The following is a 12,400-nucleotide window of genomic DNA, read 5'->3' as shown; positions in this document are numbered from 1 at the left end:
TTCAACTCCTTTGGTACACATGAAGATGCATACATGATGGACCTGGCACGTATATATGTTGGATGTTGGTGGATTCTGAACGTGTGTGGACACATGCATTTGCACCAGTCCCCTCGCATTTATGCACTGTGAGATCAGTAATAGTTTAAATTCAATTTTGGAGTCCTTTACTCATTCAGACCCCAGTACACTCAGCAGTCTCACTTTATTAGTACTTGTGTTTCCCCTTGTCTCCTTGTCTCTCTCCATTTATTTTCCTTTTCATCTGTCCTTTTCAGCAGCAAGATTATTTGATCAGTAAGTATGTTGTATCTCCTAAGGCCAACCACATCCATCCGGCAGCAAAATTAAAGGTGTTCTTCAAAAGAGCTTCCATTTCTATCACTGTCCTCTGCATTATAACACTTGTACAACAGCTTTCAACAATGACACACACACACACACTTGCACACACACACACACACACACACACACACAGACACAGTTGTTTCTGAAGACAGCACACCTGAAACGAACCCTTTCATCCAGGCACATTTATTGCAGTTCTAACAATAGGGTGAGCTGCTGGTTGTGAAATGTTAAAGGGTAAATCACATAGGGAGGAAAAGGACAGCTGCACTGCTCTCTATGCATTGAGGCTTCTGACCACAACAAAAAGCAATGTTAAAATGGGTATTTCACCTTTTGACAAGTTACAGGAAAACACCTGCTTGGCTATGTCTTGTTTAAACACAAAACGCTGCCAAAGACATTACATAAATGTGGACAGGTGGTGTTTAAATGTCTTGCGGATTATATATAAACTTTGTTAAATTGCCACAAAACTCTGTGAAATGTGCATTTCACCTGATGTAAAATGGACAAAACGCAGATATGCTTGTGAAAGCATGTGTGCATCCTGGCAATTCAAAGTACTCCTCACCCCGTGTCCTGTGGGTCTATGCTGGACATCCACTGCAATGATTGTCATCTCTGAATTAAGTTCTGCTGTTGTATGAAAGAAAAATAAATATCAGGAAATACAGGAGGACCACAACAGCTCACTGTTCAGACAGCTGAAAGGGTAAAATGGCATCTGCGTGTGAGAATGCTGTGCATTGCTTTCTACCACAGTGTCTTTTTTGATACTGTGCTTGGGTTTCCAAAGCCTTACAGTAAATTTTACACATAGTGACATTAACAAGTCTAATGTCAGTTTAACCATTCTAACATGCTTGCATTTCATGTGGAAAAACATTCTGTATTCCATACATGTATGCCTTAAAATTACACATTTAGACATTTTAACCGTTCAATTCACCATCCATCAATATAATATACCCACAGACACACCTTTCGTTGTCATGTTTCTTTGTTTCATGTTTCTCTGTCATGTGCCTCCATCCTTTTTCAATGTCACACTGGTTGACTGTCACTGTTGACTACCGGTCACTATATCACTCTGCTTGGACAATCAGTCTTCTCTGCTTTCACCTTCACTCTTCACTCAACTGCTAGAATGGAGGTCAGTAGATGAATGGCGTGAGCTAACTGTTCCTATTGTTGGACAACCTCTTGGGATTTAGCTATTTACAACTGTACTAGGAACCTGGGCAATCTTTGTAACAATTGATATAGCATTAACAACCAGGTATTTGTACTTGTCAGAATGTAATATATTTGTCCATGTAAATGGATTTAAAAAAAAGATTATAGAATTCCTGTTACATATAATAACATCACCCATATAGAAGGTAAAGTTACCTCTTTATCTTTATGAGTTTTATGTTATTAGTCAATCCATCCTATCTCATATAGTTATATGCCCTACTAAGGAGAAATAGATTGCTGCCAGCACCATTCCATCTATCATCATAACTAACCTCATAAAGACCTGTGAACCTCCTTAGCTGCCTTTGTTTTCCTCATTTGAAATAATGTCTCCCCGGCTCCTCCAACTTCACCTAATTGGAACTGAAACTGCTGGGGTGTTAACGTATACCCCTGCATTATCCTTCCATTCAATACATACTGTACACACACACACACACACACACACACACACACACACACACTCCTATGAGACAATCCTATGTTGAATCTGCCCAAGGTCTTTGGGCAGAATGGCTTCTCGCCCTGGAAATTTTATAACGAGCGAAAATGTGCATCAGGACAACAATAAGTCTTTTCTGTGTCCATGCCATGATCCTTGAAACGTGAAAATCACCCATGCAGCCACAGTGAGATTCTAGAAATCATTATAATGAAACACATCATTTATACCATGAGGTTGGTAATATAGGAGAAAGACAGAGGAGAGATAGTTTGTGGTCTCAAGTGATTACCACTTGAACTGTTACATTTTTGGCTCTTAATTTAGAACAGAAGGATGGTAAAAGAGAGCGCAAAGGAAAGAGGTGGAAAATGAGGAGGCAATGATAACGTAATAGTGACAAATTTTATGGGAAATCTAATATTGGTGTTTATACAGGATGGCACTATCCCCATTGTGAAGTATCAGGTTGTGTGTCTGTGCAGAAACTTGGCTAGAAAGTAACTGGAGAGGGACTGTGTGAGCACAGTTAGATAATTGTTGTCATCAAATGGCCATTTCCAATCACAGGTGATTACCTCTAAATTAGGCCGACAACATGTTCTAATCAGTCAACCTTAACTTTTGGCTGAGTCACTGAATCAACCCACTCTATCTGTGCTCTCAGGGCCAGACATACATGAAAACATTCAATTTGCACTTTTAGGCAATCTGCCTAAAACAAACTGAAACAGTCTGATTTATTAAGGCAGCATAAGGCGAAAGGAGCGCTCACACAACACAGTTCAGTTGTAAGACTTGTTTAAAGTATTGGTTTTGATACCAAAAAAAAAATTCTTATCAATGAAGTAGTGAAATTCCAATTCACACGTAACGTAGCAATTCTACCTGAGAAAAACATATTTTCTGTGTTTTTTTTTTTCTCTTTTAATTCCAACAGGTATTTGAAATTAATGCAACTGGAGCCATTAAATGGACTCCTGAGGTATTAAAATAAATAAGTAAATAAATCAATGAGCCACCACATCAGCAACCAGTCCAAACTAATAACATAGCAGATGGATGGTACTGATCTGGATGATATCTCCCTAGAATCCAAAGGTAACAGCAGCCAAATAGTCACTGTAAATGTAAAGGGAGTGCAGTTGCCATAGTGCATTAGCAGCTCAGTGAAGTTCAAGTTTAATGACCCTGCAAATACAACTCCCTATCCCCTCCTTGTGCGGTGTTTTTACTACCAGCTTTATCTTTTTAAGAAGCTGTTTTTTATTAACTAATTCACCACAACTCCTCCTCTTCCTGCTTGTTTCTTACCTTTTGCCTGCTATCATTAAGCTCTCTAAAGAATAGCTACAGTCAGTTTAAGTTTCCCTTCCCAACCACAAGTTTTCTTTTATTAACCCTGAACCAGATTTTTAGAGACAGAGAAACTGCCACACAAAACTGATGCTTGCAAGTTGTGTAAAGGTTAGTTAATCCAGTGGAGTGTGTAATCAACTAGACGTATCTCTTCCTGTTAATTGCTTGATCCTCCCTTAAATGCATTTGCATAAAGGAAAGAGCTGCACTCCACTGATTACTTGCAAGGTGGGTCTCAGATTACAGGCAAACCGCTTCCAGGCTGATGCACCTCATCTGAAACAAGGTGGAGGAGCCTTAGTAAACGCATCCCTCTGCAGCCTCCTGGCCTATATATTTATGGTCATACAATACATGTACCACTCGTGACAGTGCAGATAGACTCTTTTGTGAAGTTAGGTATAAGCTACATATTTAAATCAATTATCCACACTTAATTCATGTCTGATTACTCTTTTCTGTCCACACTGTACGCTTGTCTTGTCCTCTCCTTACTTCTAAACAAGGAGTGCCCAACCAACTTCTCTAATTTCTGATTCTGGCGATAAAGGCAGTCTGTCACTGTGAACAGTTGGATTTTACAAAGTTACACTGAATTATTAATATTTTGATATAGAATTCTGCATTTTCAAAAGAAAAAAAAAGTATGTTGACCTTTTGCTAGTACTGCAACATCACAGGAGCCAAGATGAGACAAGGAATGCCTCAAGAGCCAAGATGAGAAAGAAAGGGACAGGTTTGCTTTCTGCTTGTGATCAAAGCTGAAGCTAAAACAGAAACTTCCAGTTCACCGACTTCCTGTTTCCTCTTTTTCCTTTCCAAAATAACTACCTGCAATGAGTTGTGGTGTTCTTATCAGGAGTATCTAATATCAGTATCAAGACCCAGTGTCTAATTCTAAATACTGCAGTTAGAATACTGATTTAGAATCAGAATAAAAGTGAACAGACAGTGAGAGAAAAAGCTCTTCCAGTTTCCAGTTCCAGTACCGATGCAGATCCTGGACTTGAAACAATATAAATCTATCCACATTCTGTTGTGGATAAGGAAGAACATTTTCATACATTTTTTCTGTGATTTACTAGTAAAAATGATGGGCTTCACATTTGACCTAGAGGCAGAGACTATGATTTGATGCACAAACACAGGCATATTGCTACAACACCTTGGGGCAGGCCTCAGCCGTCATCTAAACACAGTTGATGAATTAACCATTAATTGTGTAGGTCCACAAAATTTTTAACATTAGGGCACACGGGGGTTAAGGTGGGCCAGAATGAATGTAATGCACTGTGGTATTCAGGTCTGTCGCTGGGACTTGGTTCCAGACTTGCTTTGCTAGCAGCTCATTCAGCAAACGAACACTTGAAATTTAGGTATTGATTAGTTGGGTGTTTGGTGTGCATGATAAAATCCATAAAAAGAACATTGGTCCTGTCCCAGGACCGAGATATTTCCTCTCGAACCAAACACAAGCTAAGTATAACTTCTGTCAGCAGCACACACAGTCCTGTCAGTGGTACTCCTGGATTCAGCCAGCTCCTATCTCTCCTCTCCAGTTAATCAGATGCACAGTCAGCCATTTTCACCAGCAAATCAGAGTTTGCTATGTAAATCTTTCCCCATGCGTATGTAAGAAAGAAATCTCAAGTAGGTCCAACACTGTTAGGATAACCATTAACAGGCTACTAATGAAAATGCCAATTCCAGCCGCCGGCAGACTGAAAAGGTTATGTTGCTTTATTCCCTACCTCCCCAACATGTAACTGGTAACATGTGACCTAGCTGCACATGTAAGATGCAAGATGGATTTTATTAAGCACCGCCTCTGGCAGTCAGGAAGAATTAGATATAACTAGGTTAAATGTGTATGTTAAATGTGTATGTTAAGAGTAGCAGTGGGAAATTGAGGTGTGTGTGTGTATATAAATGTTTGTTTGCCTGTGTGTGTTTGTAACATGAACAAATACAATACCCCAAAATGACATATGAAATGTTCATGGTCAAGTGACAAAGCCCTCTAGCAGCTGTAGTAAGTTATAGAGCCACAAGGTCGGCAGACGGAGATTGTCAGTGTGGATAGATGGATCAACAAAATGTGATTGGATTGATTCTAACATGGGAGAACACCATTTGTTTCCTCTTTCCAGCCGTCAGTCAGTGTTGGTTTCCTTTACCCATAACTGTGGCTGTTCCCTAAACATAACCAAGTGGTTATTATTGTAACCATGGTGATGAAAGGCTCTAATCGTTAAGTAATTTTAACCCAGACCATGATCTTTCTCTAACCCTAAGTAAGTCTCGCTGAACGGTGACCACAGGGGGTATAAGATCAGAAAAGTGTTTCATTTTTGAAATGGTGATTTGTAACAGCTTTGGAAGGGACTGACAAGTGAAACTGTCCTGTTGGTAGGCACGTCAGATCAGAAAATGCCTGTATGTGTATTTCTGGAGGCCAGTGCCAAATAGCATATTGTGGTATTTAACTTGGAGGACTAATTGAAACAAAGAGGCTCATTGTAAGAGTTACTGTTGTTGCTATTAGTTTTTATTAGTCTCAGGAAATATGCTGCGATGGACAGAAAGAAACAGAAGTTCTTTAGTAAAATCTCAATACAGATGCAACAATTATCCTGCAGTCTTTGTCCTCTTCATTCATCTTTTATTCGAAATGGCTATTTGAAATTTGTTGTTTGTTTGTGTCCACGTTTTAAAGTGGGGCCATTTTAAGAGCTCTTGCTCCTCATTTAGTAAGGCCACATGAAATAGCCACGAGCAAGTAAAAACATTTTTTTTTTGCTTCTCTGTGGCCGAATCCTGGTGGTGCTTCACTCCATGAGTGAGTCTTAAGCCCGTAAAGTCAACCAGTAAATTATTAAACACTAGGCGATAAAATGTGAATGGTGTTGCCTGGGTGGCCATTATACATTTTTCCGGTTTTATGCCTCCATAGGTCAAAGGAAAGCAGTCAATATAGCATTTATTTTGGGGAAGAAAGGTTGGTGTAGCTATCAGTGACTTAAGAATTCACAAATGCTTCCTTCCACTTAAAATGCATTATACATGCAGTGTTATCCACACACTACCACACATAACACTATAAAGCAATTCTGTCTATGAAACTGATAGAATTGACCCTCATAAAATAAACCATTGTTTAATCTTATTTGAGTAGCAGTAACAGAATGGCACAGGAGATCAAAAATATTGTGTGTACAGAGCAGCAGGGGTGAGGGTTTAATTTTCTTTTTCCATTTACTTGTGATTATGATAAATTGGCATTATTGTTGAAACTACTGTAATTCACCAGAGCAAAAAAAGGAGCTGTATTGGCTTGATTATGTTCATTTGTTCTATTTTTTTTTTTTTTTTTACAGTATTCAAAGATAATTGCCTCCGTAGACACAGAGCTTAAACAGAACATACAACTATGCTATGATACACTGTATTCATGAAATAATAACAGCAAATTGTTACATGCAAACACTCTAAATGTAGGAGTCAGATGCACCTTTTAAAATGTCCCCCTGTGGATAAGTGCTTCACTTAAGGCTCTATATCAAAGGAAGAAATACATCACATTTCAAGTAATATAATCCATATACACATTTCACTACTCACTAGGCACTGTTAATAACCTGTCCAAGGCTGTATTATGACATAGCCGTCCACTGACAAGCACATTACATTAGAGAAAACAGCGAGTGGTTTTAAATTTAATAGATAGCTGGTGAGGCAGTGTCAGAAAAGTAAAAAGTGACCACAGATGCATGATTGGCAGCTTCCTGTACCAAACCAAAGCTGCTGTGCTGCCATCTGAATGTCTGCAGTGGGAGCCGTCCAGCCAACTGAAGAAAAACGGAGAGTAGATCATGTACCACGAAGCAAAACTCTCAAGGACAAAAATACCTTAGCGAGGAGAAAACAGAAACCCAGTCACTTTTTGTCAGATTATAGCCCACAGAATATGCCACTGATTCCAGCGCGTGTGCAACCGAGCAAATGTTTATGTCACTAGAGTGCTGACTGATGCTATTTTTCCGAGTTCTGTTGTCAGGGCAAGACATATACAGTAACAAAATGGATGCTGTTCTAATGTTTAAAAATATATTTAACAGGTCTGTAACAAATGGAGTGTGTCCATTAGTATCCTGGGAGTAAAATCAATAGAAAACATGGAGCATGAACTGTCAAGAGAATGATTGCCGCTAAGTTTGAGGAAAATATGTCAGGAAATAGCCTAGCTAATAGTTTTGTTCACTGGAAAATTTGATTGGAACATCTCTGCTAAAGGTGCAGGCCAAGGTGCGGGCCAAGATCACATACATATAAATTTATGCAGCGACTGAGGATACATAAATATCTGCCACTGTGCCTCTTGTTGTTCTTTCTGTTTCAGGAGAATGCAGCTGTCATGAGGGTTATTCCCCCGATCCTGTCCATAAACACCTCTGTGTTCGCAGCGACTGGGGCCGCAACGAAGGGTAAGTACTCTCTGCTCTTCCCACTCACGTGTGAAACCATACTTGTACTTAAATGGCCTTACAGCTGGTTTCGCGGTCCCTACTCCCAGCTGCATTAGCGTATATTAACTTTCAAGTCTCTGCAAGTTGATCTTCAGAGTATAAAGAAGAATGGAAACCAAGGTAGAATATGTGCCTGTATGGTCTCTTAACTTGAGGAAGGAGGGAATCAGAAGTACAAATAGGAGGAGAAGGTAGGAGGGAAGTTATGTTGTGTAAAGACACAAAACAGCAGAGGAGGGCAGAGAGTCAAAGAGTGAGAGAGGAGGATACATATAACCAGAGTGCAACAAGACAAATGGTGGAAATTGACTTGATAGGGAGAGAAAAGTAGTGACTCAAATCAGCCCTCTTTCTGAGTCTGACTTTGTTTGACAATCAGCTGGCTTGCCCAATCACTGGTTCATTAAAAAGGTCACATTGTTATTCAACTCCACCTGTCGTCTGCTGGATTCAGTCCAGTCACAGATCAAATTTCCAGTCACAGTTTTATAGGAGCAGCAGCTGACAGAGGGAAATCTTAGCCAGCTAAAGACAAAACATTTCTCCAAGTGATGTTAGTCCTGATTTTGTGTTTCATTTGTGTTTAGTATATTCTATTATATACACCGTGTGAAGTATTTGAAGCACACAACTGCGACATCTTTCTGGTTTCTGCATGAAAAAGATGTAGATGTTTCCAGTGTTCTAGATTTTTACTCAGATTAGATAAACATAATTCAGTGTCAGTATAATTAGGACACTTCTTTTCAAATAGAAATGTTCATATATTTCTCTCTTTTGGTGTTCCCTCTTTTTCTGTCCTCCGTAAAGTCCTTGGCCATACGCTAACTTGGAGAAAGGCTATGACCTAGTTACAGGAGAGCAGGCCCCAGAGAGAATCTTCAGGTGAGTCCTTCACTTCTGGTGCATCTCCTGAGTGCATGACTTCTGCTGGCCATCTGTGACTCTGTGGACACGCAGTGGAATGATGGTGGTGTTCTTGGCATGTGTTTATGTGTGTGTGTCTGTGTGTGTGTTCATGTGTGTGACAGAGCATACAGATGAGTATCCTGCAGATACACATAGCCACAGTTGGATGGACACACAAATACACCCCGTGCTGAGTTGAAGTCTCACCCACGGGCTTCTGTGTGGAGAAACAGCCCAAGGGGCAGTCCTGGACAGACTCCTTTCAAATGCTTTTACTGCCATTTTTGTTATACTTCTCATTCTTGATGGGATCATTGTGTCTGACATTTTTCAAGAAGTGCAAGGCTCAAAGGACCCATCCAGTATCATCCAGCTGTTCTTTTTAAAAGGTTTCATAATACTACCCTCTTTTTTATGTTATTTTAAAATTTGTGTTTTCTGTTATTGTTGTACCTTTTCTTGCTGTACCGATCTTTTTTTCCATTTAAATAGGGCAGAGCAACCTGACCTAGAGCAATATGTGCATTTCAGAAAAGGGCTTTTTTTTCTATAAACAAAATACTCAATCATGTTGATGATTAATGTAAGGCTTTGTGGAGAGCTTTTAATATATATGAAGGTATAATGAAATGTACTGTTGCTATGTGCCATGATGGATTCGTTCTGCCTGTTAGTAGTCAGGGGACTATGGACCCTGCTTTATAACCAAGACCCTGTAGTTTTATGAAAAAGTTAGGAAAAAAAAAAAGAAAATGAGCACTTTGAGAGTATGAGATAACTTTTCTCCCATTTATCTGTTTGAATTATTGTGATGATAAAGAATTACTATTTTCAGCCACAATTATGATGCAATTACAGGAAGAGTAAATTACAGAAACAACAATACAGCTATAATAATAGCACCTATAGGGTACAAATACGTTTAAAAAGTTGATGTGGTCATTTGTCATTCATTCAGAAATCTATCTTGATTTCATGCTCCCTACCCTCCAGTGCGTAGGCAGGAAGAGTTCTTTGTCGTTGTGATCTCGGTCCTCTTCACACTGACCTTGCAGAGTTAGTTTCTCAGCACAAGCCTAAGAAATGAGGTCTGCTGCCAGTTAAAAGCACAATGTTGGAGATGGGACTCAAATGCTGGCATCCACACACACTAAGGTGGAAACCAAATCTACTGCTTGGTTGAAGCACTGTGTCGGTCTGGAGCTTGTGAGAGAGGAAGAAATGAAAGGACAACTGCATACACACACAGTTGCAGAGCACAGATGCTTTCAGCCATGCACATACTGATACAGATAGCAGACAAAGTGAGTAAAGATGCAGCAACCAAGTGGAAACCCGAAGCGGGTTCCAATTGGAAGGTTTTTTTTTTAAAATCAGCACTGTGTAGAGGGGGATTGGGGAAAATACTGCATTGCTCTTCAGCTGGACAGTGTTAGTGTCAGTCCCATAGCAGTGAAAAGAGGAGCTTAATCGTAACAGGGATTGGTTTCTCAGATGGGGAGCTTTGTAGGAAACCAGTGCTGCCTCTCACTTTTTTTGATCCTGGGAACAGTGAGAAAATAAGCATCTTGTGAACGGAAGGCACAGAGGCTACATGAAGACTGGATTAGATGTAGTATTTTAAACGTGAGCAATTCACATTTTAAAGTCAAATTCAGTTTGAATTGTCAGATAATGAGAGGAGGTCAGAATGAGTGTAATGTATTCAGATTCTTTGATTCTTGTTAATATACTGGCAGGAGTGATTTGTACAAGTTGAAAGTTTTTAATGCTGAGGTTTGGCAGTCCAGGGTGTTCCGCTAATCATGTCTTGTACCAGTTACATGTCAATATTTAACAGTGGATAAACTTACATGATGTTACAAAGGTGAAAAAAAAAATTGTAATATGTTTTGTAGGCTAGTCAAATGAGAGCGATTGATTAAATACAATCCCAAAATTTTCCACAAGCAAAGTCATTCAAGCCTGGTTTCTAAGTTTCTAGTAATTTGTGATCCTGTCGCCCACCTGCTCAGATATATTAAAGGCACACAACACAAAAGACCTTGCCAGGTGTTGTTTTTCCCAAGCGGCAAGTCCAGGCTCCCTGCAGGGTGTCCTCCTGAGGATATTAATCTTCACTCAGGAGAAACATCTCTATCAAAACCAATTTATTTTTACATCATCTTTAACCATGGTCATCAGCACACACGTCAAAGAGAAGATTTTTCTTTTTTTAAATAATAAAACAGCCATGCCACCATAGCTACTTCTAATGTACTTCTCTGCAGGTAACTCCAAAGTTACCTGCATATTCGTATTACTTTGAATTCAATAACACTTCCCATTATATTGCAGCAATTTAAAAAATAAATAAATAAATAATTAATTTAAAAAAATCTTGCTGTCTTTCTGTCAGGCTCTCATCATCCATTTTAAGTCTACACATTTCAGTGTTCTCATGCCTGCTATACTATCTTTGCATGCTTATGTGTGTAGATACTGTACAATATGTGATACGTGTAGTGACACAATGTGATAATGTGACAGTAGTTTGATTGACATTTTATGTCTTGTGGCTGTGCCAACACAGATCATTCTACAGTCTGGGCCAAGGATTGTGGCTGCCAGTCAGCAAGAGCTTTGTGGTGCCACCAGTGGAACTGTCAATCAACCCCATCGCCAGCTGTAAGACAGACGTGTTGGTTACTGAAGATCCAGGGGAGGTCAGGTCAGTCTGACTCAGCTCAGAGCTCTCCACTGCTGTTTGCAAGAGAAACTGTGCTGAACAGTATCTCTGCTGTTTGGTCCATATAAACTTATAGTCCCATAAATACCTACTCTTTGTGTATTGGAAGGTCTCAACAAATACAAGAAATCAGTGTTTATGGAATCGTAAAGCCTGGCTCAACAGCTTGAGTGACACAGAAATATTTTATGAAGCTCCTTTGTGCAGTGGAATGTATAAGCCCAAACAAACTAAGTTTGTACTTCAGTCTGAACTGTTTTCGTGATACAAGCTTTAGTGTTGATTCTGCCAATTCTGAGAGAATTCTATTATATATGACATTCCTATATAACAGACATATAGGAGTGTAACATCATTGTTTTTGCTGTCACGGATTACCTCTTACCACTGTGTATTTCAGTATAACTGGCTGTACAGCAGTATACTTCTTGCTGTGGGCAACTTTAATTTGGTTTATTTGACGTTAAAAGTGCAGGTAAGCATTAAGGATGAGCATATTGTATATACATGGGGGAAAAGGGTTAAGCTCATTACTCAAAAGTGTGTCACAAACATAAGATATAAGTAGTTTGCTAACTTTGCTTAAAAAGTATTAAAACAAAGTAAGACAACACATTGGTGCTGCATAAGTCTTTGCAGTTGTGTAAATGCTCAATATAGAGACTACATTACATTGTTAAACATAATTTGCATGAAACACTGAACAGCATAATAAATTTAGCATTGTCTTGTCTGATTCTCAGTTACATTTGATGAACTGTGATGGTTAATTCTATAAACAGAGCTGTGTTTACCCCAAAATACGATGGAATGTGCCAAGGAATATTTCATATAATTTTACTTTTA

The 12,400-nt window shown here is 39.2% G+C and overlaps 1 protein-coding gene across 2 annotated transcripts in view; it reads left to right on the top strand.

The window, feature by feature from the left end:
• Positions 1 to 12,400, top strand: part of LOC121195502 (astrotactin-2-like) — a 234,233-nt gene that overhangs the window by 117,433 nt on the left and 104,400 nt on the right. For both annotated transcript variants that reach the window (XM_041059005.1, XM_041059003.1), the window contains 3 exons: positions 7,791 to 7,875; positions 8,728 to 8,802; positions 11,399 to 11,536. In XM_041059005.1, coding sequence (XP_040914939.1) covers positions 7,791 to 7,875; positions 8,728 to 8,802; positions 11,399 to 11,536 — 298 coding nt within the window. The remainder of the gene's footprint in view (positions 1 to 7,790; positions 7,876 to 8,727; positions 8,803 to 11,398; positions 11,537 to 12,400) is intronic.

The sequence above is a fragment of the Toxotes jaculatrix genome, chromosome 16 (genome assembly GCF_017976425.1).
Source record: "Toxotes jaculatrix isolate fToxJac2 chromosome 16, fToxJac2.pri, whole genome shotgun sequence".
In the NCBI taxonomy this organism is placed as follows: domain Eukaryota; kingdom Metazoa; phylum Chordata; class Actinopteri; family Toxotidae; genus Toxotes; species Toxotes jaculatrix.
The sequence above is the reverse complement of the archived record's forward strand: the minus strand, read 5'-3'. Positions and strand labels throughout refer to the sequence as shown.